Raw genomic sequence first — 27,253 nt, 5'->3', positions numbered from 1 at the left:
GATTGAGATATGAGTTGGTATTACTCCCTGTAAGGTCTGTAAATATTCATTACCATCATCTAGTATTTGATCAATAAGTCTCTCTGTTCATATTTTTCAGACTGACTGTGGTGTGAGGTTGCGGATACTACCTTACCAGAAAGTTCAAAAGTGATTCAAGCAGAAAAACTTTTCATTGCATGACTGTATACGTTCAGAGTTCAAGATGTGAATGACAGGAATCTGTTACAGATGCCACGGTTGAAGTTTGAATTGAACAGACTTTGATGTATCAAGCTATTCTAGATCACCGTGCCGTGTACCCACCATCCACGATGAAGTCAGCCCCAGTTGTGTAGGAACTAGCATCACTCGCTAGGTACAGGTAAACGCCTTTCAACTCCCTCGGATCAGCATCTCTACGCAGTGGTGTTAAGCTGAACCACTCCTCCTTCATCTCGAACGGACAATCACCCGAGATGACGGTATCGATGTAACCAGGAGACACCGAATTGATGCGTCCTCCCCACTTGGCCCACTCGACAGCCAAAGACCGCGCTAGGTGTATCTACAAGTCCTTAGTATCAGCCAAAATGCCTTTGTCAGGTGTTTCAAAGAAGATGGTATAATCGTACGGTTCCTGCCTTGCAGGCATTGTAGCAGCTCTGCTCTTGCGGTACGTTCGCAGCGTGACCACTCATGGACGCAGTGATGATGCCTACGCCCCTCTTCTGCTCACGGAACACAAGACCAGCCGCCCTCATGCAGTAGTACGCGCCGTCGAAGTCGACTGCACGTACACGATCCCAGTCCTCGACCTTGTCGTCAAGGCCCCCGGCCTTGGACGGAATTCCGGCGTTGGCGATCATGACATCCAGACGACCGAAGTCCTTGACCGCTTCTGCCACCGCTGCCTCGACAGCAGGGTAGTTAGTGACATTGACTTGATAAGCCTTTGTCTTGACTCCAAAATCTTCCGCAATGGTTGCGGCAATGTTAACGGCGGCTTTAGAGCTGTTGTACCATATGGCGATCTGTAGATGGTATCTGTGTCAGCCACATATGTACTGAACTGGGGATGAGATTCAGAATACGTTGGCACCGGCTTCAGCGAGGCCCCTGGCAATCTCTGATCCTATTCCGCCTGCTCCACCAGTGATTATGACCGTTCTTCCATCAAGGCGGAACTGTTTGAAGACACTATCCTCGATGGGCGGATTGGAGGCTCTGATGGACTTTCTCGCCCCATTCGTGGAACCATTTGTTGCCATGTTGCTTGACTAGCGAGCCGACAGATGGGATAGAGTAGGAGGTTAGTCGGAAGATAGGATGACTAGAAGTTCTGATACCTTTGGCGACAGGAATTCTTCAGCCCAAGCTGTTCATGAGAGACATTCAAATACCTGGTTTCAATCACAACCTTTTCGTCCAGTCCGTTTTGGTTTCCAAGAGGTAGTTACTCTGCAGGCTCAGAAAAGTTAATGTCGCTTTCGCCAAGGTCCCCCGGGTCCGGGTAGAAGCCAAAGCCGGATCTCTGTCACCCTCAGCTCTAGTAGGCTAGTCCGGATTGTCATCCGCGAGAGGTCGATCTTAGATGCTCCTCAATTGGGTAACTCTTCTATGCTATCGATCGATACGTCGTATCTACCCTCACTGTGCCTGTCAACGAATTCTCCATTGACCATGTCATTACTCTCTGCCCGGAAGAGAGCTCTTTCCATTGTTTCTTCAATACCAGCTGCGAGATGCCGTGCGGCAACTCGTCTCCGTGCCAGTGTAGGTTCAACTCTCACGAGCCACCGTTCATCTACCAAATCTGCGATCTGGTTCCAGGGCTCGTCATCCACGAGCAAATAATTCCCCTCAACAATGCAAACCTGAACATCTGCATCTACAGTGAACCCATCGGAAACGGGATCCTTTACTTTGTGGTCAAAGGTTGGTGCAAGAACGGGTCGCAGTCCTGCTGAAGCCCGCAGCTGCCGGACGAGGTCGATGACAGCCTGGCCATCAAAGGTCCAAGGGGCCCCGCGCCGAGCAATTGCTTCCGCCGCATTAGGAAGCGCCCGGAGAGCTGCGAGAGGTAAATGAAAGCCGTCCGCAGATAGCACAATACACTTTGGGTGGGGTTCCTGGGAGGCGTTGATGGCGGAGACGACTTTCTGGGCGATGGTTGTCTTTCCGGACCCCGGTGGCCCTGCGAGGGCGATAATGAGGCGGGGATGTACATTGGAGGTGTCGGATGATGTGCGCCTCTTCTCAGCCCATTTGAGGATGATACGCTGAACAAGGGTATGATATGTAGACTCCATACTTGTGTAGGTAATACGACAGTTTGTAGATATTGCAAAGTCAGGGGGAAGTCGACTTCTCGGACACAACGACCCTAAAGAAGGGTGTGTTCTATTAGTAGACTCCAGAGATTGATCTAGACTTTCAGTGAAAGGAATTCCCTGAAGTAGGCAAAATGCTTCTGGAATTTTTGATTCTAGTCCGGCGCTCAATGCTCATCGGACTACTGTCGCCCGAATTCGATTCACTGTCCGACCCCGCACGGCGGTCCCACCCCGTCCTCGACGTCACGGCCATAGGCCATGCTTCATCTCTACACACATTAAGGTGATTGCCAGACTGAACACTAAAGATCATTGAAGAGTTCCAGATCTTGAAGGTTATCTCAGTCTCACATATCTAACCCTTGTAAGGGATCAATCCAGAATGTGCGAAATTGTATGCCCCTATCAACTGCCCCTGCTCCCTTGATCTCGCTGATATCCTGCCCAGAACCCTGCTTTCGTTCTTCATTCTGTCAAGAACGTCTCATTCGAGAACCGCAAAGTCCCAATACTTCGCGATGAATACGACGTCCGAGTCCACATCGAGCAGACGGGCATCTGCGGGAGCGATGTCCACTACTGGCAGCGAGGCCGGATCGGTGACTTCATCCTAGAGTCGCCCATTGTTCTGGGGCATGAAAGCTCAGGGACAATTGTCGAGGTCGGAAGCAAGGTCAAGAATGTCAAAGTTGGCGACCGTGTAGCGATAGAGCCAGGTGTTCCGTGTCGGCAGTGAGCTTCTCCCCAACCATCAACACAGGCAAGCAACGGCTTCTAACAATTTGCATAGCTGCGATTACTGCCGTTCAGGTTCATACAACCTATGCGCAGACACAATCTTCGCGGCAACGCCTCCCTGGGATGGCACGCTGCAGAAGTACTATATTGTTGCCAGTGATTACACTTACCCGATTCCTGAGCACATGTCTTCCGAGGACGGTGCTTTAGTAGAGCCAGTTGCAGTCGCCGTCCAGGTTTGCAAAGTGGCGGAACTGAAGGGTGGCCAAACGGTTCTTGTGTTTGGCTGCGGGCCGATTGGTGTTTTGTGTCAGGCTGTTGCCAAGGCGTATGGGGCCACCAAGGTCATCGGCGTTGACGTGTCCGAGTCTCGCGCTCAGTTTGCGAGGGAGTTTGCTGCCGATGATGTGTACGTCTCGAAGAAGCTGCCTGACGCTCCGGAGGACCCCGTTGACGCTGCTCGCGCTATTGGGGAGAAGATTGTGCGAGATTATGGCCTTGGGGAAGGGGCCGATGTCGTTCTGGAGTGTACGGGTGCCGAGCAGTGTATCCAGGCTGGTGTGTTCGCCGCGAAGAAAGGCGGGACATTTGTTCAAGCTGGCATGGGAAAAGAGGTTCGTTCTTGCACACTTGACCACCGAACATTGTAACACCCTTTACTAACATAAAACTAGAATATCGTATTTCCCATCACGACAGCTTGTATCCGAGCTTTGACCATCAAGGGGTCGATCCGATATCAAACAGGATGTTACCCCGAGGCTGTGAATCTCGTTGCCAGTGGAAAGGTTCTTCCAAGGAAGTTGATCACGCATCGCTACAAGTTCGAGGAGGCTCTTGAGGCGTTTGAGGTTGTGAGGCAGGCTAAAGAGAACACTCTCAAAGTAGTCATAGAAGGTGTACCCAAATGATGCGATCTTGTATTGAGTTAGCAACGAAAATATGGATTGAACATTCATGTCAAACGCTCCACAGCCTTCGGTAGATTGGTATGACTCAGGATTTTAAGAAGTAAACATTCATGTATCTATCACTGCTTATATTTTTGGACAATCTCCCAAATCCTACGTCGGTGATGTACGTGCACATATGGTGGCTAGTGAACAATTCTCATATCCCACTGCTCACTAATACCACCAATCTGTCCTGGATACTATCTTACAATATTTCTCATGCGCCTTACTACTTCAAGCGATACGGATAGAATCCGCTACTCCGTCTTCTTGCAAACAGTTGGGCAGTTGTCATTTACCAACCTCAGTCGATTCCCTACTATCCGCCTTCAGATGGGCGGACGGGGGTGACAGGCACCCGGAGTGCAGCATCTTCCCCGCACCGAAATGGCCCCTCCCGCTCCGGAAGCCTGTCGACCGTCGGCCTAATTCGCCGGTGGACGTAAAGGGTTTCAGAGTCCATCGTAATTGTATTCTCATCGGTACAAATTTCCTGGACGTAGCTCTCAGCTGGCCAGCAAACAACAGCCAGGCCTTCACATTGCAATCTTACCCTTGTCCTCACCCACCAACGGCCTTTTAGTTCCTGAGACGCAACAGAATATCCAAGATGGTTCTTCCAAGCCACCCAAACCCGACAGCGCCCGTCATCGCGCATTTTGACCTGACCGGCAAGACAGCCATCGTTACCGGCGGAACCCGAGGTATCGGCCTGGAAGTTGCCCGCGGACTCGCTGAGGCCGGTGCTAAGGTCGCAATCACATACACAAGCACCGACCCCACAGAAGCCGATGCCACGGCTGCCAAACTATCTGCATCAGGCAACGGTGTGCTTGTAAAGGCGTACAAATGCAACGTCCGCAACAGGGCGGAAGTGGAATCCGTCATTGAGACTGCGACAAAGGAAGTCGGAGGCGGCAAGCTCGACATTGTCGTTGCCAATGCCGGAATCGCAGACCACATCCCTGCCATCGAATATCCAGAGGACAAGTTCCGTGATATGCTGGACGTCAATTTCCACGGGGCTTTTTGGACTGCGCAAGCTGCTGCCAAGGTCTTTGTGAGGCAGTTGAAAGGTGGTAGTGATGGTCGAGGGAGCATAATCTTCACGGCTTCAGTTTCCGCCATCTTGGTTAACGTCCCGCAGAAGCAGGCGGCGTATAATGCTAGTAAGGCGGCGGTGGTGCACTTGGCCAAGTCGTTGTCTGTCGAGTGGGTCGACTTTGCGAGAGTGAACTGCGTATCGCCCGGTTTTATTGCAACGGATAGTAAGTACAATCTCGATACCATGCGTCTATTGAGTGATGAAAATCTGACTTTGATAGTGCTTTCGGTGCATCCCGAGGAGTGGAGGCAGAAGTGGTTCTCTATGATTCCGGGCGGTCGTCTCTGCGAGCCTGCTGAATTGAAAGGATCTTACGTGTATTTGGCAAGTGGTGCGAGCAGTTACATGACAGGTATTTCTCCTCAATTCCAAGGGATACTATTTTGTCATATTAGCTAATAAAAATAGGCGCAAATCTGGTTATTGATGGTGGTTACACGTTGCCATAGATAAGATAGAGTCTAGAGCTCAAGGAATCGCGAAGAGAATCAACTAAAACCAGAACGCTGCGTGTCGGAATTGTATGCCACTTGGATGAGGCCTTGATCTCGTTTGTTCATTCGCCACGTTATATATTATGTGGATTGAACGATTGCAACATCCACAACTGTGTCATCATGTGAGCGAGTACCAGTCTTGACCTCCCTAATTCTATAAGCTACCTGTGATCTCATCCTCTTGTAAGCACGAAAGACACAGGGGCAAGAGCTAAGAACAATATTATTATCCTAATTTAGAACATTGTAAAGCCGTCCTCTACCCTGCTCCAGGCTGGGCAAGTCGAAACGCCATCCCGAAAGAGGGCCCACACCCCGACCCGCCGAGGCCCGGGTCGTCCGGAGGGTTCACGATGGATGCCCTTGGTGTTGAATGTGGATCGTGCCCTCACCTCACGCACAACCTGGAATCCATCAGCTTCAATCTACCCGATAAATCTTCATCAACCGCATCAATTGCCCGGCTAGCTCAATCGGTAGAGCGTGAGACTCTTAATCTCAAGGTTGTGGGTTCGACCCGTAAGCACCAGACGTCTATCCTGAATATCGTCGAACATTTCACTAACAGTAACCAGCCACGTCGGGCTCAATTCCCGTCAGCGATTGAACTAGCAATCGTATCTTTTTGCTCGTCTTATGCTGAAGCATGTTAAGTTCAAAGCAAAGCAAATGAGCTTGAATACTACCGGCTAGATATAACCTCGTTGTGATCTTAGCTGTCCTTTTTGACGAAACTCGTCCCCCGATCACTACAGATCATCCCTCTCTCCCTGGTCTTGGCATCATCGTCAAGGAACCCAATAAGACTCACTTAACTCCAAGACGCTCTTCAAATTTCGCCATGGCTGCAGGGTTCCCCTCCATCTCATAAGTCTTGCCCAGCCCAGCTAAAAGAACGTGCCACACGACGACTTTCTCCAAAAACCAAGCATCTTGGCAGAACTTGGCATCGCGGCGTTTGACGCTCCGGTCCGTACAGAAATGCAGAAAGCGGGAGCTATCTCAGTCTAGCGAGATCCTGCGCCGAGAAAAAGATCGTCGCAAGGGGTCGTAGTATCGCGGGTTGAGCCTAAATGCCACGCTTGTTTCGCTAAGGAGGGTGGCAGCGGCAACTATTTCGATTGGTCGGCTATAATGGTGGTGGCGAGGCTCCCATTGCTTGGCTAAAGGAAACTTTTCTATAAGGTCATGTCGTTTCGAGGATAGCTTTTCTCCTAGGAATTCCATCTGTCATCTCTTTGTTGCGATTACGATGGGCTTGTCTTCGCTTATAGTTTGGCCTTGGAGTTGCCTTTTGTTGGTTACGACTATTGTTTCGTCAACTCCTTTCAACCACATTGTTGATACCCCCAGTCCACTTACCAATATCGAGTTTGAACAACAATGCCCATTGAAGTATAGTTCAGGGAAGGCTGCCAAGGTCACGGAGTGGCGCCCATGGACGCAAGAGCCGGTATGTGTGGGCCCAAAGTCAAACAAGACACTACAACACTGCGCTTTCATCAAAGAAGACTTTCGGGGGAACAAAGGTCTTCTCGTAATCACAAGCCCAGAGGTTGCAGCCGGTCATGTCAGTCTCGTTGAGGATTTTGACACCCAATCGGCGAGTACTCAACCTTCACCTGATTCTGCCGACCCACTCCCCTTCCATGTTGAGACGATACCGGGTAAAGGTTTAGGAGCTGTCGCAAACATCCGCATCCGCGCGGGGGATGTCATCTTGAGGGAACACCCTGTCGTTGTGCAATTGGCGCAAGTATCTGAGCCGATTAGCTGGATGCAGGCTCTGTGGGTGTTAGAGGAGGGCTTCATTCGGCTGCCGAGAGAGGATCAGCAAAGAGTGTTTGAACTTTCTAGGAGCACCGGGGGCCATGTTCTGGAAGATATCATCCGAACAAACACATTTGGCGCAAATTTCAATAACGTTGCCCACCTTGGACTGTTTCCAAAGGTCGCGGTAGGTGATCAGCTTCTAGCATCTTGTTCCAGCTTTTCTGACACCAATCAGAGAATCAATCATGCTTGTAAGCCCAAGTACGCCTGCAACCTTCTCGAGACAACATAGGTAAAGATAGAGTGCTTACCAAAAGCTAGTGCAATAACCCGCTTCTCGCCCCGGACATTGGAACTAGAAATCGTGGCGTACAAAGACATCTTGCCGGGCGAGGAACTAAGCATCAGTTGTAAGAACCCTGAATCCGTCCCGCACAGCCATTTGAACAGGACTAATATCAGGAACGTACAGACTCGATGCTAAACATGCTGTACCAAGACCGGCAAAAGGCTCTTCAAGAGTGGGGTTTCAACTGCACCTGCGTGCTCTGTAGTTCCTCTCCCGAAGTGCTGGCCATCTCAGATGCTTACCGCAGACGGCTGTCGGAGATCTTCTCGGAGCTCGAGGACCCAGTCATCGCAGGCTCACCGTCTTTGGTGGCGGAGCTGATCGACGAGCTTGAAGATATCCTGGTGAAAGAAGAGTTGACGGCGCAGGCGGGCGAGTTCTATGGCATAGTTGCTGGGGTGTACCGTAACATGGGGGAGATGGAGTTAAGTAAGAAGTATGCAAAGTTGGCGGTGGAGAAGCTGGTGGTCTTTGCGGGGTACGACGACGAGAGGACGGTAAGGGCAAGGGAAGTTCTTCTGGAATTTGGGGGAACGCAACTCGGCACGGGGTAAAGGGTCGCGTTGGGGAAACGTTGGGGGCGGCGCGGTAGCTACACTCAAACGAGCACGCAGTTCACGGATCAACGGGGTATAAGTGGCGTGCGTTCTCTGGAACCGGGGGTTCATGTTCCTCAACTCGGAGGGGGTGATTCATTTACCTCACCCCCGTCATGGCCCATGGGGAAGGAAGGAGGAACGTGGCATGGCACTTTGCCTGGTCTGGGGAAGCGAGCATGTTGAAAGGTTGCGGAGAATTTTGTGGTGGAGGAGGATTACTCCGGTGCTGCGGGTTGGTCGACGGATTGACACGTTTTGGACCGGCTATGCGGCACCTTCGTTGATGAGATGGCGGCAGCGGGCCGGGGGTGATGGTTCATGTCATGTCTCGATTAGGTTGCGGGAGGATGTGTCCGCTGCAGCATCCCACTGGGGCATATTGTTTTCTAGATGGAAGAGGAACGTAATATCAGACCGTTTGAATGAGAAGTGTAGATGCGGGTCATTGGAGTTGAGGCTCTAGCTGGAGCCCATCTTGGCGATGCCAAGTGGCTTGGAACCACGGTTGCCAAGGTTTCTTGGCGTTCTTTTGTGAACGTCGACTTTCACCAGATGCTCAAAGACTGTTTTAACAGAACGTAACTAAACAAAGAGAAAAGACATTGAAATCTGATTGTGCAGGGATATGTGTGTGTGTTGCGACCTAAAAACTAAAGATATTGGTTGTGAATCAAACTCGCTCATAGAACAAATAATATGGCGATTGAGGTAAGGGCTGGGTCTTCAAATGACAGACAATGTTATTGTTTGACACACAAACATAGAGTCTGTTTAGCGAGAGTCACCGAGTGGTAAAGGTATTTAGTTCGCTAGTATCAGCAAACATCCTCTGCCTACCCAGAATTCAATTGCAATACATCAAGCAAAATTTCGGATACGACACACGAACTGATTGTCACGTTCGGATCTCACTCACATAGTAGCAGCTATAACCCTAACGAGGGAAATAAGAGAAAGATAACCACTACCAGTCATGTGCATCCAGTGGATTGCCTCCGCAAACTGCACCGGCGCCGTAGGCGGGAATACCCCGCGTGACGGATGCAAGGGCGCCCACGTCGCGGTGGTACGCCGCGAAGTCTGCTCATCGGCCCGCGGGCAGTGCTTGTGCTTCTTCGGCTCGTGTAAGAACATCGTCACGCTGTCCGCCGAGGACCAGGAAACCGTCAACGCGCCGTGCGAGGTTTGCGGCGTGGACATGGACCCGGAGCAGATGATGCTGCTGAGGATTTTTGACGACGCTTTTGCTGCTGAGTGGGCTGTCGCCTTTGGGGAGAGCCACTATGCGACATGCACCAAGGGTATGTGGAGGTCGTTGGTCAGAAGATGAGTAAAGTGGTGAGTCTCGTCGGCCGTGGGTGAGTAGTCTTGTACAGATTTCCCAGGGGAATGGCACAACGCGGAGAAAGGGCGAGACTTCGGCGCCAAGGATGGACTGTTACATGGCCGATGGCCCATGGGAGCGGTCACAAAGAAACTGCGCGGGGAGAGCATACAAATCAGGTTTCTGGGACCGTTGGTAAGTGCCCCTAGTAGCGTTGCAACCGTCGATCAGTCGGACTCGCTCTCTATTCTGCCCTCCGAAGCCGGTCTGAGTTTGAACGAAGGATCTCCAGTTCTTCACTAACATGGAAATTCTCAGGTAAAGGATTTGACCAATATACTTAGTGTAACTCAGGGAGAAAAAAAGTTCTTGTTGGCATGCCGCCGCGTGGGACGATCGTATGAGGTCTAATTTACCAAGACGTGAAATCCCCGCAAACCTGTAGGTTGCATGCTTGATCCTGGGTGGCTGGGAGTTGCCTGTTGGACTTCCTCCGCTTCCTTCGCCATGTGACGACCCTGACGGGTGGACTCCGTCCGCGTCGAGGTTGACAAGAAGCACCCTGTTATTGAGAATGTGCCATTTAAGAACATGGTGTGCGTCTCTGTCCTACATTGCCTGCTACTCTTTTGGTGTGTGTGGAAGCGTCAAGACCTCACGCGAGCTGTAAGTTGAGCGCTTAGATATTCCAACTCCAGTTTTCCCCATACCATCCCCATTGAAGGAAGCTTTCTCCGTGGGGTCTTTGGAGTTGAAGGGAGGCCCATGATCCATCAAAGGGACTTGGGGTTGATACCAAGACCGTGCCCTAGGACGAGGTTGGGAAACTTGGAATCTGGCCGAGATACCCTGGCGCTGTCGCCGGATCTTCCCCAAAGCTCACGAATCACTAGGCGTATCAAAGTATCACGGCGCAGATTATCGTTCCTCTGGTTGGCCAAGTACGGATATGTAAGCTTATTCTACGGGGTCAGAGTCACTACGAGATCCATCTTATTTGGCTAAAATGAGGGGAGGAGACGAAAAAATGGGCACCGAGCCGAGGGAGATGAAAGAGAAAGAGATCGAGAGTCACTGTGAGAGGAAAGAGAGAGGCGAATATCGTCGGTCGAACCCCGATGGGCCAGACCTTGTCGCAGGCTAATGTCTGCTCTTCTGCTGAATGGCTGAATTAGCCAGTCTCCGTTCGGGCTCTGGCTCTGGCGCTCTGCATCTTTTCACGTCTAAGTATCAATAAACCGGAGCAGACCGGGGTGCGATGACTCGATTCCCAAATGGCTTCGAGGCGCGGGCGCACTCCGTCTTCGCCCTCACGGAAGATGGCCGAGCGGCAGTTGATGGCCCCGTCGACTTAAGCCCGAAACGGTCCATTCGGGATCCACCGGCCGGCGGCGAGCTGCGAGCTGCGAGCTTGCGGAGTGCGAACCTGTCGGGTATCCAGTTCTTTACGCAAGGCAGCTTGCGTTAGCACTTTAGCCAGCGACGAAACAAGCACTTTGAGATATGGGGATGGGGGAAATCTTGCGTGTTTTTGTTGGGTTCCACGCGCGCAAACGGCCTTTTGGACATGGATCATGGGCCGATGATGGGGCTTTTGCGAGTGGTTTGTCTTGGATTCCATCTTCCCCCCTCCTCTTCGCAGGAGGCTTCGCTACCTCTGCGTAGACCGTGTCACCGTACTCCAGTCTTGTTCTCCATCTTCTTGGTCCCCTCTTCCTCCTGGAGCTCATCCGTTTGTCAGCAAGACTAGCGAGCATCGGCCGTCGACGAGTCATATCGCAGCCAATGTTTCTAGAAATCCTTGAGGAGGGTTGCAGTGCCAGAGTGGTGTGTTGCGGGGAAATGGTTGCTCGTCTGGACCATCTCATCTTCTCCAAACCCCAAAGCGCGGAGAATGCGGAGCCAACTCCTATATCAGCCAGGGGTAGCACGATAGCGCGCACACACAGAGAACAACGCAGTCAACGCACACACAGACTCATCCGTAGCCTAGGTAGGTAGTCAGGCAGTGCATCACTGCAGTCTGTCTCACAGTGAGAAGAGCCAAGAACACGCGAGCAGTCAGCCGGACCGCAACTTTGGATGCCGTTGGGTAAGGTACCTCAGTAAACCCTGCCGCCAGGCCCGACTTGGCCAGCTCTTCAGGTTCCTTCTTGGCAGAGCCCAGACGCCCAGCCGGGGGAGACATCACGTCACTTGGCGCTGGCTGATCGCCCTTGGTGAAAAGTCTTGGTTCCAATCCAGCGACGCGGGACAGCAGCCTGCCGGCGCAAACAAGACTTGAGGCGTATTTCTTGTCCCGACCACCACCATCAACGTTCGCGCGCGCCGTCGGTGCGCTATGGAACGAGCGGCGTAGCTCCGTCTGACGCTTTGGCTAATGATAGTGCAGTTTACGAAAACTTACTGCATGGAATGGCATGTAGGTGTGTTGCATTACGGAAACTTGCGGGAGCCTCTTGATCCCAACGCGTCGGTTGAGGCAAGTATAGGCTGCCTCGCTAGTCCAACGTATGTCGAAATATGAAAGCGAACGAGGGCGGCATGAAGACCGTGCTACCTATAGCCACGGTTATCCTTGAGCTAAATCAACCAGTCATCCGATGTCAAACAGTGGTTATCCTCGCTTTTTGAGGGGCAGGTGAACGCTTTTGAAATTTGAGTTTTGTATCAGCGTGTTTTCCGTTGATTCACTTTTTTCTTGGTCCCCTTTTTTCCTGCTTTTCCGTCAACTTTCACTTACATCAATTCGACTCGGCGGTTCTTCGCTGTGATTCAGATTGTGATATCTCGTCCCAGCAATGAGTAATTCATCAACACATTTTCCTTCCTTTTTCAGCATGCCGAAGATCCGAGAGGATAACGTGTACTCTGCCATTGCATTATCAAAGTGGATAATTAGATAGGTCCTATGCGGTGACACAGTTACAGGTGTGCCCGAGAAAAACTACGAAGGTGGACGAATGTCACAGTCAAGATGGACGATAGGCAGCGGCTCTTGTGAGTACGAGCTGGAAAGGCCACCGGAGATCTGACCGGCAATATCCTCGTCGCCTTTCTATCTTCCTTCTTCCCGCCTTCTCCCCCCCTCCTGGTCTTCCTAGTCTTCCTATGTTTCCTAGTCTCCCTAGTCTTCCCCAACCTACCCCAAACCCGCCCCCGGCGCGCGGTTGGCATGGCCGGATTTGGGCAAGCTGCCGCCCACTTCACGACCTTGTTCGACCGCCGCTGCTCGCCAGGTCTCCTCCCCACGCATCTCCATGTTCATCCCCATACTGGTACCCCCCATCTCAAGCCACCCTTGCTTAGTTTCGTAACAAGGACACCATCCGTTCATTCCTTCCCCTCGTAATTTTTTCACGATGGTGGAACGGAAGTTGAGCGATTGGCCAGTCGCCGGAGACCATCCATCCCGACATCCTCTACCCTTCTTTTCCCATGGGGTCGCATTGGCCGCTGGCTGTCATCTCTCTCTCTGGGGCGGGGACGGGGGAGATAGGTCGGGTTGGTCCACGCGAAGATGGGATCTAGTGTGATGTAGAACGAGGGAGGTATGGATCTACGTGTGCCCTACTCCTCCTTCTCTCCTCAGATCTAAGTATTAATAGGAACCACTCCTTTCCCTTCCTCGGGTTTCTTGTTCCTCAACCGTCGTGTTCATACCCCAAAGCCCACGCACCTCCTCCCACACCTTTCTTGTCCATCTTGAATATCCCGTGCGAGCAAATCAAATACCATCAACATGGCAGGCGGTGGTGTCAAAAAGCCCATCAACATCTTCAAGTTGGGCGACCTCGGTGAACCCGAGGGCGTCTTCAACTGGCGGCTATGGTTCGCTGTCATCTCCTTCGGCCTCATGGGCGCGGCCCGTGGTGTCGATGAGGGTCTCATCTCTGGCGCTTTCGGTTCCAAGGATTTCCAAAAGTTCATTCACTACGATCAATACAGCGCTGCCGAGAAGACCAACATCAAGGCCAACGTTTCTGCCATGGTTCAGCTCGGTTCCGTCGCTGGTGCTCTCTTGTAAGCTTGGCTACACTTTCCCTCTTCAAAGTCTCTTCGCAGAACTCTCTCTAACCGCTGATACCACGTACAGTGCCTTCGTCATTTGCGATAAGATCGGTCGTATCTGGGCTACCCGTCAACTTTGCGTCATCTGGATCATCGGTATTGCCATCTTCATGGCCAACAACGGACACCTCGGCGCCGTCTACGCTGGTCGATTCATCGCCGGTCTCGGTGTCGGCCAGACACCCGTCGTCGGTCCCGTCTACCTTGCCGAGATTGCCCCGGCCTCCGTCCGTGGTCTCTGCACCTGCGTCTTCACTGGCTTCGTCTACCTGGGTATCGTGCTCGCCTACTTCACAAACTACGGCTGCCAGATTCACCTCGGCGACACCACCCACAACCGCTGGCTCGTGCCCACCTCCCTGCACATCATGTTCGCTGGTATCATCTTCATCTTGACCTTCTTCCAATTCGAGTCGCCCCGCTTCCTCGTCAAGCAGGGTAAGATTGAGGAGGCCACCGAAACCATGGCTCACCTCCGTCACCTCCCCGTCGACCATGAGTACGTTACCCGTGAGATCTACGCCATCCAGCACTCTCACCAGGAAGAGCTCGAGGCCACCAAGGGTACCACCTGGTTCGGAAAGGTCAAGGAGCTCTTCCTCGTCCCCAGCAACTTGTACCGTCTCTACCTCACCACCATGGTCCAGTTCCTCTCCCAGTGGTCCGGCGCCGGCTCCATTACCCTCTACGCTCCCGATCTCTTCAAGATCCTCGGTATCGAGGGCCAGAACGAGTCCCTTCTCATTACCGCCGTCTTTGGTGTCGTCAAGCTCGTCGCTGCTGTCGGCTGTGCGCTGTTCCTGGTCGATGTCATCGGTCGCAAGCGCGCTCTGCTTACGGGTATCACTCTGCAAGCCATTGCCATGGTCTACATTGCTTCCTTCCTCACCCACGTGCCCAAGCTTGGTGTCGACGAGTCCTTTGAGCTCCCCTCCAACCTGGTCGGCGTCAGTAAGGGTGCCATCGCCATGATCTATGTCTCTGGCTTCGGTTGGGCTCTCGGCTGGAACTCCATGCAGTACCTCCTCACTGCTGAGCTGTTCCCCCTCCGTGTCCGCGCCCTCGCCACCTCATGGGCCATGACTCTTCACTTTGCCAACCAGTACGGCAACTCTCGTGCCGTCCCCAATATGCTGGCATCCACCTCCGTCGGTGGAATCTCGCCCATGGGTACCTTCTGGTCGTTCGCCGCCATCACCCTCATCGGTGGTGCCTGGGTTTGGTTCTTCGTTCCTGAGACTTCTGGCCGTGCTCTCGAGGATATGGATCGCCTCTTCGAGCTTCCCTGGTACAGAATTGGTCTCCACGGTAACGCTGATGCCGAGGCGAGAGATGTTGTCTACAACGAGAAGCAGGAGGCTGCTGAGGGTATCCAGGGAATGTCTGAGCATGCCGAGAAGAAGCCTGCCCAGGTCTAAAACAAAATGTGTATGAAAGAAGCCTGAGAGGTTTCCAATAGTTGAAAAGGGTATCTAATGAATGCAATATACCCAATAATGACATGAATACAATCCTACCCTTTCGAGGTTTGCCATTCAAATCAGATTTCTCTTCCACTGTGATAATGTATCCTTTCTAGTCAATATCGTGGTTATAGTTCATCACGTATTATGGCTTAGATCCAATCAACACTTGAACCTTCAAAATTTATCCCTGTTGATTTCATTTCACGGATAAGCTATTGAACGTTTGATCTGGGGCACGGATATATGCAGATTGATTGATAATCTTGATTAGATCCAGGGAGTGTCCTTGTCTCGTCTCAACCTCTGACGGTTAATGCTTGAACCTTCGGATGGTGGTGTAGAGGATTTGACGTAAAGTAAGGTGGGCACACACTCAGATTCTTGAAGCCGTCGCTGAGCGGATGATCTGTTGAATGAATCAATTAAGACGTCTTCCAAAACCTCAGACGCGCGCTACACGTGGCTGAGTCTGAGAAGAAATCTTATCTTGCCTGAGGTAACACGGCGAGCACAACAGGCCGGCTGTTGAAACAAACAAACACATATCGGAGGGTAGCTCCGAGTTCGTTTCAACCCGCTATTTGGGCATGGATGTACCCCACGTGCGATCGAATTTATCGCATTAGATACGATGTGCGATTCGGCGAATCTAGATCCAAATCCGGCGATCTAGTCTCGCTATCCGCGACTACGGAGCATTTACGGCATTGCACGGTAATAAAAGCCAGTGAATTGTGCTTCCAAAGACCAGCCTTAATAGGTTAGCATTGTCTCTCTCGATAGCCACAGGGAACGGATTGATGCCCATCGAACTGATGTGCAGAAAGCGGTTTTCTGTTGCCCCAAGAGCTGACGAGATTGCCACCATGGCCTCCCCGCCACGCTGCGCCTGTGGCGCAATTATCGTCCTCGACGCAGCCATAGCCATACACGAAAACGATCTGTTTTCTTTCAACAACAATGCACGCCAGGCCAAGAACGCGCCCATTGGCGTTGACAGCCGTCCTCTACTCGCCAAAGCTGAAGCGCCCACAAGCCCTTTGCCCGCCCTTTCCCACTTGAGCCGATCTTGAGGGATCGTCTTTGCCGCTGATGTGGTTTTTTGTTGACCGGCTTCTGGGTCTGGACTCAGTGTGCATCATCGAAAAGATGGTAGACACTAGCATTGTTTCCGTCGATTATGTAGATTCGTATAATAAACGAGAATCCCACGCTACCACGCATGCAATGTGGGATACCGACAATAGAGGTTTCAGAGTGCCCGATCAAAGACCACTGCGTTCTCTGGTGCGAACCAAGAGGGAAACCCTTGAGCTGCATCATGAAGGCTTCTTTCCTCCCCTTGCTCTTGGCCGGGCTAACAGGGGTGTCAGCCGCCTCCATTGCTGACGCTCCTCAGTGCGCTGTAAGCAGTATCCTACGAGTTTCCCACGAGTATCTCGTGGGCTTGGTGCGATCATACTAACCTTCTCTCGAGATATCCTGCGCTCTTTCGGCTCTTCCCCAATCACCTTGCACCATCTCGAATCAATCATGTCTTTGTGTCGATCCGACTTTCAACAGGCTTGTTGGCGACTGCGTCAAAGATGCGTGCACGATAAAGGAAGCATTGGGTAAGTATGTTGAATTTGCTAGTTGACGCTCGATCATGTGTTGGATTGTTGATGCTGATGCAATGATCTAGCTGTTACAAACTTGACGTGGTCGTCCTGCGGGTTTCCCCTGACTGATCGGACGAGTACGGCGCGATACACGACAATCTTTTTATTCATCCTACCGGTGGTTTTCATGGCAATCAGACTGTCGGCCAGGTTTATGCGTCTTGCGCCCTGGGGCGCAGAAGATACAGCGATATGTATCGCTTTTGTATGCGTGCCAATCCAACGTTCCAAGCGCGTTCAAGAATACAAGTCTGATACGGATATAGGCGTTTTTGATACCTTTTCCGCCGATCATCTTCACCAGTAAGTTCATCCGGTCAGCTTTGAGATGATTTGACTAACAACCTCGAATAGTGATGCGATATGGTTTAGGACGAGATATCTGGACATTGCAGCCGTATGAGATTACAATGTTTCTGAAAGTAAGAATCCCACACAGTCCCTAGAGTTCATCTGACAAGTCAACCCCAGCTCCTGTTCGTTCTCCAACTCTTTTACATCTCAGGACTGGCAGTCATAAAGGCATCGGTAATATACTTGTACATACGAGTCTTTAACATTCAAGGCTTCAGGACCCTTCTCTGGTGCACGCAGATTTTCAACTTTCTTCTCGGGGGAGGCTACATCTTGCTCAGCCTCGTTCAGTGCCAGCCATTCCAGCACTATTGGAACGGGTGGGATGGCGAGCAAGATGGCCACTGCGCAGATCTTAACACAATCGGCTTGACGCACGTAGCGTTTAACATTGCGCTCGACGTGTGGATGCTGATTTTACCGGCGACGCAACTGTATAAGCTTAACATGGAGCTCAAGAAGAAAATCGGCGTGATGGCGATGTTCAGTGTAGGCGTTTTGTGAGTCTTTTCGTTGATTCAACGTTGTTCGCATGCTCCAGTCTGACGACAGAAAAGCCTCACTTCAGTCAGCATTATACGGATCAAAAGTCTTCTGGTCTTTGCTACGAGCTTCAATATCACTGGTACGTGACACTATTGTTCTATGATTAAATGTCGAAGCTGACTTTTATACATAGCCGAGTGCCTTTGGGGTATTATTTGGTCCTATGTAGAGCTCTGCGTGGGGATCTTCGTTGCCTGCATGCCTGCCGCCCGACAGCTTGCGTGGAGGTTCTTCCCCAAACTTGTCAATTACACCCGGGAATCACTTACGGGGTCAAGTAAATCGAAGCGTGAGGTGCAGAACGAGGAACTCACACCTATCGCCAAGGGCAGACAGTCCTCAAAGTCAGGTACTTTATCGTCAAACATAACGCAATCGAACGCAGGGTCTGTCATGGACCCCAATACACCTCGGAGCGCAACGTTTGGTTATCCACAGTCAGATGATGTCATTATGGTTCATGAAAGAAAGGAATGAATTAATGTCATCGGGTGATCAAGAACCGGGGTTTTGTAATTACGAGTGTGTTTTATTAGACTTTATATCAGTTTGAATGCCCATTGAACATCACGCAATCATACTTGGTATGTCATCCACAATCAAGACAATTTCGAAAAGTCGCACATTCGTGTGGATGTCCTTTATTTACCGGAGAAATCATCTATAAACTACTGGCAAGTACCTAGGCACTTCATGCGCTTGGATCACGATACTTTCATTATCGCTCATGTTATTCGACTACATGGAAGGTTGATTGTGGGGTGCGTTCATCGACACAACTTACGCCTTATTGATCTTGCTACACTACGCAGTCCCTAGCTGGATGTAAACCATGTCCTTATACTTGTGCTTGAATTATGTCATTTTGATATGTTCACGTCGTTTATGTTTGCATCGCGGTGTCAACCTTGGATATGCGGCCCTGAGCTTGTGAGTAGAAGGCACATTGTCGAACCTCTGTGGGGACTTCGGTTCCGGGTTCGCTATGCTCTCATCTCGGAACTCAACCCATGGAAGACTCAGAATGCCATTAGTGACATTTGCACAACATAGCTTGAAGGTGAAAGCAACTCTGAAAAGCCAAACTGTTGTCATCAGGAGATCTAGTGCTACCACGGTTACTGACTGGTTGAGACACGAACAATGCTGCTACCACGGCAATGTCATCCCACCTTGAATCTTCTCGATCTCTATTGCCAACGTCTACTGAACTATTCTAATGAAAACTTTTTATTCTCCACCTCACTAAAAGCCAGGTGCGAGTTGTGCGGTGGGGTCGTCGCCCTCCATAATCATCGTGAGAGAGTCTTTGACCACAGCAACATCCCCGATAGTCTAGTGGTGAGGATATCTGCTTGTCATCGGGGAATTGTTCCCTGACGACGATTCGCAGGGGACCGGGGTTCAATTCCCCGTCGAGGAGTCTTTCTTTTGCTCTGCATCATTCATTTTTGAATTGTCGTGAAGAGAGGGTGTTGTTGATGGCACTGGTCGCTCCCCCGGTGAGCAGGATAGCCATACAGCGCAACTCTCCTGGAGAGAACCTTCTTGTTTTACACGTCAGCAGGGAAAGCCTTTCGGCCGGCAAGAAACTCTATAATGTGGTATTGAATTGCAGATGTGTATGGAAGGGGGAAGTTGGCGGGCGTAGCCTATGATTCCTCCGTTGGTAGTAATTAGGTGGGTGAAAGGGCCGTTCGCAGCGGCCCAGACCACCTTCTAAGTCTCCTTTTCTGCTGCCAATACTCCCATAAACCTAGTTAATGATCAATTATCCAACGTGTGAGTCAGTGTTGGTGCTGAGTGCAGCAAATCAGCCATAGTTATGCCCTGGAACGGATTACATCTAGAAAGTAAAGTTCGCTACTAAAGCACAGCCATGTTGATATCACAAAGTTACTTAGAAGGAATATATTGGCTGATGATCAGGATAGCACATTCTACCCCGGTACATGTACGAAGGAAGTAGTTTACAACATATAATCCACTTCAGTCTCAACAAGATGAACGAGTCACAGGAACTTCCCGAGTTCTCAATGCTATCGTAATCATGAAGCCTGAGTTCGTGGACAGTCTTTTCTTACCCAACCCTAGAGCGCCCATTTTCTATGTCTTTCCGCTGCGCAAGCACGAGTGGTAAGTTGAACTCATGATAGGAATACTGAAAAGAAAGCCTGTCTTTATCCAGCCTGCCAAGCATCGTTCGCTTTCACATCCGCGATGAATACCCGGTCTGACCTGCTGCCCCGGTTAATGAACACCTCCCGTCACTCAAAAAGTCCCTTGGACAACATGTGTATACCGTCGCAGTAAATATTGCAAAACCAAATTTGATAGTGAAGGTTTTCCTGGTGTTCCCCGTCGACATCATAATCAAGCTATCATGATTGACGAACAACGCTGTGATTACTTTCCTATCGTCTCTCGATGATTCGTTGGCTCTTGTCTGTCAAAATTCATTTTCATTAATGTACTGCTAACTGGCTTGCCATTATCTGAGCTCGATACACACTAACTCAACCACGTCATTATCTCGCCTGCTAAACACATCTCGCATCGCGATATCTCTCGTGCTTGGGAGGCTCCAAATATTCCTGCAGGCTCGAATCATGTTGATAATCGGCTTCTTCAATTATTAAAACGAGAGCATCCCCTCGATTCTTAGTGGCCGTGGTTTCCGTGAGATTGTCTTGACTGCCTCGACTGCCTGGATCGCCTCGAGTCTGCAGATGCAACCGAGTGATACGAGGCAAGGGACTTGTGGCAGTTGACGCCGCAGTCGTTATGATCCAACTTGTAATGATTGTTTTTGTGGTTTATCTCATCCTGCCTGGTGTTGTGCTCTCCTCTCGACGCCCTAGAGGACCTCTGAACCCCATAATCGTGGCCATTGTTATGGTGGTCATAGCCGTTGCCATTAGTATGGTAATTGTTGCCATGGTAATCATTATGATGAATATCATTATAGTTGCTAGGATGATGGTCCTTGGGATAGTAGGTGTTGGTCCTGATGGTCCTATCGTCATAATGCCCGTTGTTATGGTTATAACCGTTGCCGTTCACATGATAGTCCTTGGGATGCCAGTTGTTGTACTTGTCATCCTGGTGGTTGTAGTTATGATAGTCCTTCTCCCGAGCAATCCTTGAATCCTTGGAGGCCACGGAGCGGTACGAGGCTAGCGAATGTTTGCAGCCCGAGCCGCAATCGTGGTTGTCCTGCTTGACGAGGTTGTCCCTGTACTTCCAGTCATCCGCGGGTGTGTTGTGTTCGCCCCTCGAAGCGCGGGAAGATCTTTGGACTCCATAATTGTAGTCATGGTGGTCGTAGTTGTTGCTGTGGTAATTCGTGCTTCGGTCGTAGTATGGCCTGTGTTCTCTGGACACTTTGGAGCGGTATGAGTCGAGGGAGCGATGGCAGTCTACGCCGCAGTTGTTGGCGTCGAGCTTGGCTAGGTTGTCTCTGTACTTCCAGTCGTCTGCGGCGGTAACACCTCCAGCGTGGTAGTCTGGGTCAGTCCATGCAGCCTTAGATTCGCTTCTTGCTTGGATATGAGGCTCATCTCTGGCGTGGATCTCAGGTTTCAGGTCGAAGTTGTTAGGTAGAGCAGCTTCATCTCTGGCCTTGCTCTGAGGCTTGTCATTGAGTTGGACCTCGGGGTCTAAGTCATAGTTGTCGAGTGCAGCCTCATTCCTGGCTTTGATCTGAGGCTCTGCTCGGGCTTCAATCTCAGTCTCAAGATTGACGTTGTCCAGAGCGGCCTCATCTCTGGCTTGGATATGAGGGGCGTCTCGCGGTTGGGTCTGTGGCTCTAGGTCCCATGCCTCAGTCGCGGCCTCGTCTCTGGCTTGAATCTCAGGCTCTTGCTGCCAGTCAGACACATCAACATTGTTCTTTCCACGGGCCTCGATATTGGGCTCCGCATCGGCAGCTTCGGCGGCAGGGTCAGCCCTGAAGACATGAACTGGGGGATGAATGAGGCTGGGGAGCACTGCGACGGGTACTGCGGTTACACCGGCCGTTAATATGACCAAAGTGATGGTGAAGAGAAAGCGCATGTTGTAAATGTTGCGGGAAAAAGTGGTAAGATATAATTTGATCGCTTATGTGGGTATAAGGGTAGTTGATAAATAGGTGTGAGAGAGAGACTCATTGACCGGCCAAGGTTCAGTCAAGTTGGCTTGTAATACAGGCAGCACAGCTCATGACGAGAAGATATTGCCTGGCCTTTATACTTGTCACTGATAGACACCAGTGAGTATCAAGGGAGGAATACTCGCTTAGAACTCCTGAAAAGAGATACGATTAAGACTACCCGAGCCGGCTTCTGCATCTCAGCGTCAAAGTCTCGTTATCACTATCCTTCTCCGTCGGCCTCCTTCGGGATATGAGAAGAGCCGCTTAGAGAAGCTAGCGTAATCGTTGAGTCAACTTTTGAGGTTGTTGGCGCCGAGCTTGAGATTAAGCTAACATGATGGATTTCGCCTTTGACTTTTTCGAATGGTAATAGCATGGGTACAGTCATGCCGCCTATGAAAACCCAAGGATTGTCGGACACCAGGATGACATTCTGGTTGAGACCGGGTCTAGATGCGGCCTAGAGTTGAGGGGCAATCCAGGAACCGAATTGCTTATCGCCAGAAAGCAAGCTTCTGGTCCACGCAAGCATCGTGTGTAATTAAGGCCAGTCTGCATGCTGCGCATAACGGCAACAAGCTTACTTGATAGTGAATTGGAGGACGATGTCCAACTTTGCCCCTCCTCCTAGTAGTGGAGTTGGAGTCAAATTTGCCGTTTTCGCGCAGGAGTCGGTTCAGTCGAGGAGATATCCACGCGGACAAGGGAGCGTAGTGTGAAGCTTAGAACATGCCATTCGGATAGCTTCATGATTGGTACAATCCTCCTAATGTTCCAGACCTAGCTGAAGAACTCACTCTCGACATGGAGTAAACACTAATACGCGATACTTGGTGGAGACTTTTCACCGACCTTTTCACCGTAATTGGGAATATGTCGAGTGTCATTGATTCATGCAAAACGATCAGCCGCCAACTTTTCGATTCGGTTTGAAAACCATATAAAATCTTGCAGCGTAGAAAGACGAGCTTAAAGAAGACTTTTCTTGTAAGCTGTGGAAAAAGCCGCACCGTAAACGTAAACGCGTCCGGTCTACACCAGTTCATCTAAGTGATCCGAAGTACACTGTTTCAAATCGCATGTCGTTCATCAATGACATTTCCATGTTGTTGGGTTGACATTTTTGAGCTAGGGTTCCAGGGTGACGGATCTTTCTGCAGGTCATTGTCCCGGCACGGCGAAAGCTTCTTATATGTGGGTGTGTGGGTGCGAGATTTTGTGTGGCAGCCTCAACTGGTTGGTAATGGCCGCAGAGCCTCGATCTCCGACTACGTAGCATGCGAATATCTTGCTCCGAGTCGTGCGGACAGTTGCACAAGACTTCTTTTCAGAGTCCTCCTTGCGAATCAACTCACCTATACTGGAGTCGTGCTCATTATCATGTTCAACTAGACCAGTAGGATATTCCAGTTAGAATAGCCAGAATGTGCGATAGGAACCCAAGCTGCCCGACCTAGCTACTCCAGGATCATAGCTCCAACTCAAGAGAGCTTATCCAGGGTGTCAGCACGGATAGTGTCGATCATGATTGACGTTGCTGGGCTCACAGACACCGGACTTGTACACCTGGGCACGAAGACTTTGAACAGTGCAGGTGTAAGTTGGGCGTAACAGACCAGGCTTGCACATGGTACTTGGCTCTTCGGACGGTCTCGCCGGCTACTCAACGAAGCTACCCCGCGTTGCCCCTCTTTCCCAAGGGTGTTAAGAAGAAGTCTAAAAAAGGTTCCACCGACGAGGGGCTGCACGGGACGCCGGTGGAAATTGCCTGCCACGGCCCATGACATGGGAAACCCGCCTCGGCGTCGCTTTCGTTGTGGCCATGGGATGGTCACTCCGAGCATCATATGATTATTGATGGAGCATATAGTTTGGACGCGAGATAGTTCCCATTGTGAGTTCCGATAGGAGGGTATGAGAGGCTCAAGGAGTTGAGGGCGTAGTCTTCCAATCGCGGCGGCTCGGACATTAAAATCGGGTTAGCGGTTGAGGGGCTGCATGCACCCAGATCAAACCTTGATTCAACGGTGCGTCGTGAACATGAGGAGCGGCGAGACGCGTGTACGATCGTCGGTCCTTACTCATGGCGAAAGTTGAGGTCGGGGAACTTGGCTTGACTGAGATGCGGGACCGAGATGGCGGCGCCGCGGCGGGCAAGCGTGGGGGGTGGAATGCAGTTGCATTGCAGACATCTCCCGAGATCGACTGTCTGCCATGCCGTGAGCCAACTCCCTGGGCCTCAACAGCCTCAACTCTAGCCTTCAAGCTGTCAACGCCAAGTTGAGCACCCATAGTGCCAAGATGGGCCTCTTAACGTCAAGTCGTTTAGCCAAGTTAGCTGCACACTTTAAGGACTACAAATGCTCAGCTCTTGCCCCTAGAGTCCATATCGTTTTTGCTATGGGAGTTTCTCGTCTACAAACACGTCTAGTCTGACCTAGAGATCCCGCTCGCTCTACAGCAACAAGCTTCTACGACCTTACTCAGCGCAGAGAAAGTCCGTCTCAACATCATGCGCAAGCAGCCTTACATTGCCAGCCGGCGCCCCCAACTTTGTCCGTTCTCGATCAAAGCTTATTCTACCAGCTTCGAAAGTTTCCATCTGTTCCTCGATTTAAGAGGCCTCATCACCATCGACTCGACTGACGTCCAAGACGCTAGCTGGCGGGCGCTTGCAGAGAGTCTTTCCGAGCAGCCCAACCTCGGACGGGAAGTAAATGCGAGTATTCGAGAGAAGAAACCTAGAAGAGGGATGCATTCTAGCACTATCAACCATCACCACTTGGAGCGGAACATCCGGAACGATCACCTTCTTTTCGTTCCATGTCTTGCGGTCCTGGTCCATAGAACTTGCTCGAGCTGTCATGGGGTCCAAGCGATTACGCCGCCCACCCGACTGACCCCTCACGATCGTTTTTGCTTTAGGCAATGCACCTCGGATTCCGCTCCGGCTCGGGGTCATTGATCCCAAGTGTTATGGCAAGTAAGAGTCAATTGACACCTTTTGCCTATCATCGGGCTGTCTGTATGGCGGTCTCTGGAAAGTTCCGTAGAAGCTGCCAGGAACGAGTTTAAAGTCTTCCGAAATCAGGCTTTTGTTACCTCTGCGGGAAGTCTGATTGCTTACTGTTGCCGCCTAGAAAACGGATCACATATCTATAAAGCGGCAAAGCAAAAACAGCCTAATAGGTATTTGTGGACCCGCCGGAGGGCAAAGCTGGCCCGTGATTGCTCGCCGGATGGATACAAGAGAAACATCGTTGAAAACTCCGGCTTCCTAGGTATAACCGTAAGAGGAAGAAGGAACGGGAAAGGCGCAAAAGCAAAAAGGAAAGTCTCTCACGTCTAGGCGGAATCTAACCGCTGTAACTCCCCGAGGTGGGCTCGAACCACCAACCTCCAGATTAACAGTCTGACGCGCTAGCCAATTGTGCCATCGGGGATATGAGATATGATTGGATGATGGTTCTAGGGTTTGTAGGGCTACTAGTAGGAGGACTGCTCTCAACGCCGCGCTTGGCCCGAGCTTCTGCCCCAGCTCGCTCCTATCGCCATAGTGGTCGCGGTACAAGAGGCGTAGGTAGGCAGGAATGGAAAGAGAAAAAAAGGGGCGAAAAAGAGCGAACTTTTGAGGTGGATTTGCCCTAGCTCTTCAGATCGTCTCATGGGAAAAGTTCCGGATTGCGGAGATCTAAGATGTACGAGAAGTTACGCTTCGCACCAAACTCCCCCACTGGGAAGAGCCTTTCTTGATGAACAATTGTTAGTGGTTTTATCCAATTCACTAATCTCATGGATCTTGGTGATTTCCCCTCGAATGGAGGGCTGGATTCTAGAATAGCTATGTTGATGAGAAATCGAACTCGACCGTGTTTCTTACTCTCGTTCTACTTCGTGCATGATGTAGAAAAAGACGTAAAGGCTGCTCCTGGCTGGTCGATCATGGAGCGCACAAGGCTTCATATTACTATCAACCATGGTGGTTCTTTTGACTTGTCTCTGCGACTACGTCCAATTTCACGAGACTATCATCTTCACCATTGCAACCACCAAACTCCCACGGCAGCAGATTTGACCCGTGGATATCTCTTTCGCAGCCAAACTTGACATATGTTACAACGAGAACCTCTACATCTGCCAAGACCCTTCGTGCAGCTACGCCACCAATTTTCCACCACTGGCGTCAATTCCCCTCATCCCACGCTCAACCCCGCGTAGGTCATCACGCATCATGTCTTCGGGCTAATATCGCCCGCAGGCGATCATTCAAAACATCCTTCAAGAATGTGATCTCACCTTCCAAGTTGACTTTACATCAATCCATTTGAGCCATCTTTTCTCTCTCCCTCGCAACAATGTCACTCTCCGACCACGCGCAAAAGCTCACCAGCACGCTCGAGCAAGCCAAGCTCGTCCCGGGCTCAGCGGCGGTGCTGATACCAGAGGGGTTTAAGCCGACGATCAAGCTCGAGGTCTCGTTCGCGGATAAGGCCGTCGATGTGGGCAACTTCTTCCGCGCGGGCGAGTGCAAGCTTGCACCCAGCATCTCGTTCGCGGCCGAGGAGGGAGCCGAATCCGGTGCCTCGTACACCCTCTTCCTGACAGACCCGGACGCGCCCACCCCGGACAACCCGCAGTTTGCGTTCTGGCGCCATTGGGTCCTACCCGGGCTGCAGCCGCTCAGTGGGGGCGCGGTCGTTGCGCAGACGAAGCCGGCGTTGACTGAGTTTCTCGGACCCGGACCCAAGGACGAGTGAGTCGACAGACATTCTCAATGATTTGGGCAGCCTTTAAAAGTGACCTTGCTGACTCTGCCTTACCTTGTAGCTCAAAGCCACACAGGTACCTCTTTCTGCTCTACCGGGAACCCCAAGGACTGGATCTCAAGAAGGAGGATGTCGGCGGAGAGGAATTTGTTCAGAGGCGTTCATGGAAGCCTGCTGAGTTCGCGGATAAGCATGGTCTGAAGCTCGTTGGAGTGAACTGGATGACCTGCGCTGGCGATGGCTGGACAGAGTGAGGCACGATGGCCGGTTTGTCTGGCAGATGCAGCTAGGGAGTCCAACCCCAAGGCAAGCTGAGCCAGTGAAGGGTCATCACGAGACTGTACCACCCTTCAAGCTACCTGGACCGAAGCTTCACGTCCCCAGCTGCTCGAATGGCGGTATTCAAACCTCGCTGGTCGTTCACGACACGGCAGTGGGCTGCCATGGACGGCGAGATTCGGCGGCAACGTCATCGAGAATCATCGTGAAGCTGGTCCTATAGTCTAGTTGGTTAGGACGTCGGATTCTGATTGAAATATGATTAGATCCTTCCGTAGGCCCAGGTTCGAATCCTGGTAGGACCTGAATCTTTTGCTCTCTG

The 27,253-nt window shown here is 51.2% G+C and overlaps 11 protein-coding genes across 11 annotated transcripts; 7 read left to right on the top strand and 4 right to left on the bottom strand.

The window, feature by feature from the left end:
* Positions 1–286: 286 nt before the first annotated feature.
* Positions 287–2,291, bottom strand: CCOS01_09199 (short chain dehydrogenase; the record flags this gene model as incomplete). The annotated part of the gene is made up of 4 exons (XM_060457359.1): positions 287–547; positions 615–1,013; positions 1,074–1,259; positions 1,773–2,291. The coding sequence occupies 4 exons, from the start codon at positions 2,289–2,291 to the stop codon at positions 287–289; spliced, it is 1,365 nt and encodes a 454-aa protein (XP_060312059.1).
* Positions 2,292–2,697: 406 nt separating this feature from the next.
* CCOS01_09198 (D-xylulose reductase A) lies at positions 2,698–3,964 on the top strand (the record flags this gene model as incomplete). Its single annotated transcript, XM_060457358.1, has 4 exons — positions 2,698–2,709; positions 2,764–3,047; positions 3,106–3,667; positions 3,728–3,964. 4 exons carry the CDS (start codon positions 2,698–2,700, stop codon positions 3,962–3,964), a joined length of 1,095 nt encoding a protein of 364 aa, XP_060312058.1.
* A 652-nt stretch (positions 3,965–4,616) lies between these two features.
* Positions 4,617–5,560, top strand: CCOS01_09197 (alcohol dehydrogenase GroES-like domain-containing protein; the record flags this gene model as incomplete). Its single annotated transcript, XM_060457357.1, has 3 exons — positions 4,617–5,274; positions 5,332–5,463; positions 5,520–5,560. The coding sequence occupies 3 exons, from the start codon at positions 4,617–4,619 to the stop codon at positions 5,558–5,560; spliced, it is 831 nt and encodes a 276-aa protein (XP_060312057.1).
* Positions 5,561–7,045: 1,485 nt separating this feature from the next.
* Positions 7,046–8,284, top strand: CCOS01_09196 (uncharacterized protein; the record flags this gene model as incomplete). The annotated part of the gene is made up of 5 exons (XM_060457356.1): positions 7,046–7,061; positions 7,117–7,565; positions 7,617–7,642; positions 7,703–7,791; positions 7,854–8,284. 5 exons carry the CDS (start codon positions 7,046–7,048, stop codon positions 8,282–8,284), a joined length of 1,011 nt encoding a protein of 336 aa, XP_060312056.1.
* A 1,018-nt stretch (positions 8,285–9,302) lies between these two features.
* On the top strand, positions 9,303–9,659 carry CCOS01_09195 (uncharacterized protein; the record flags this gene model as incomplete). Its single annotated transcript, XM_060457355.1, has 1 exon — positions 9,303–9,659. The coding sequence occupies one exon, from the start codon at positions 9,303–9,305 to the stop codon at positions 9,657–9,659; it is 357 nt and encodes a 118-aa protein (XP_060312055.1).
* Positions 9,660–10,883: 1,224 nt separating this feature from the next.
* CCOS01_09194 (uncharacterized protein) lies at positions 10,884–12,927 on the bottom strand (the record flags this gene model as incomplete). The annotated part of the gene is made up of 5 exons (XM_060457354.1): positions 10,884–11,096; positions 11,334–11,378; positions 11,755–12,030; positions 12,397–12,562; positions 12,800–12,927. 5 exons carry the CDS (start codon positions 12,925–12,927, stop codon positions 10,884–10,886), a joined length of 828 nt encoding a protein of 275 aa, XP_060312054.1.
* Positions 12,928–13,395: 468 nt separating this feature from the next.
* On the top strand, positions 13,396–15,142 carry CCOS01_09193 (uncharacterized protein; the record flags this gene model as incomplete). The annotated part of the gene is made up of 2 exons (XM_060457353.1): positions 13,396–13,676; positions 13,750–15,142. 2 exons carry the CDS (start codon positions 13,396–13,398, stop codon positions 15,140–15,142), a joined length of 1,674 nt encoding a protein of 557 aa, XP_060312053.1.
* A 1,369-nt stretch (positions 15,143–16,511) lies between these two features.
* On the top strand, positions 16,512–18,228 carry CCOS01_09192 (uncharacterized protein; the record flags this gene model as incomplete). Its single annotated transcript, XM_060457352.1, has 7 exons — positions 16,512–16,595; positions 16,668–16,803; positions 16,875–17,154; positions 17,206–17,248; positions 17,323–17,705; positions 17,763–17,830; positions 17,885–18,228. 7 exons carry the CDS (start codon positions 16,512–16,514, stop codon positions 18,226–18,228), a joined length of 1,338 nt encoding a protein of 445 aa, XP_060312052.1.
* A 2,184-nt stretch (positions 18,229–20,412) lies between these two features.
* CCOS01_09191 (uncharacterized protein) lies at positions 20,413–21,807 on the bottom strand (the record flags this gene model as incomplete). Its single annotated transcript, XM_060457351.1, has 1 exon — positions 20,413–21,807. The coding sequence occupies one exon, from the start codon at positions 21,805–21,807 to the stop codon at positions 20,413–20,415; it is 1,395 nt and encodes a 464-aa protein (XP_060312051.1).
* Positions 21,808–23,854: 2,047 nt separating this feature from the next.
* On the bottom strand, positions 23,855–24,731 carry CCOS01_09190 (uncharacterized protein; the record flags this gene model as incomplete). The annotated part of the gene is made up of 2 exons (XM_060457350.1): positions 23,855–24,193; positions 24,534–24,731. 2 exons carry the CDS (start codon positions 24,729–24,731, stop codon positions 23,855–23,857), a joined length of 537 nt encoding a protein of 178 aa, XP_060312050.1.
* A 1,510-nt stretch (positions 24,732–26,241) lies between these two features.
* On the top strand, positions 26,242–26,906 carry CCOS01_09189 (phosphatidylethanolamine-binding protein; the record flags this gene model as incomplete). The annotated part of the gene is made up of 2 exons (XM_060457349.1): positions 26,242–26,639; positions 26,729–26,906. 2 exons carry the CDS (start codon positions 26,242–26,244, stop codon positions 26,904–26,906), a joined length of 576 nt encoding a protein of 191 aa, XP_060312049.1.
* Positions 26,907–27,253: the final 347 nt, after the last annotated feature.

This window comes from Colletotrichum costaricense, assembly GCF_030867565.1.
Source record: "Colletotrichum costaricense strain IMI 309622 chromosome Unknown Scaffold_9.1, whole genome shotgun sequence".
NCBI classification, from domain to species: Eukaryota; Fungi; Ascomycota; class Sordariomycetes; order Glomerellales; family Glomerellaceae; genus Colletotrichum; species Colletotrichum costaricense.
The sequence above is the reverse complement of the archived record's forward strand: the minus strand, read 5'-3'. Positions and strand labels throughout refer to the sequence as shown.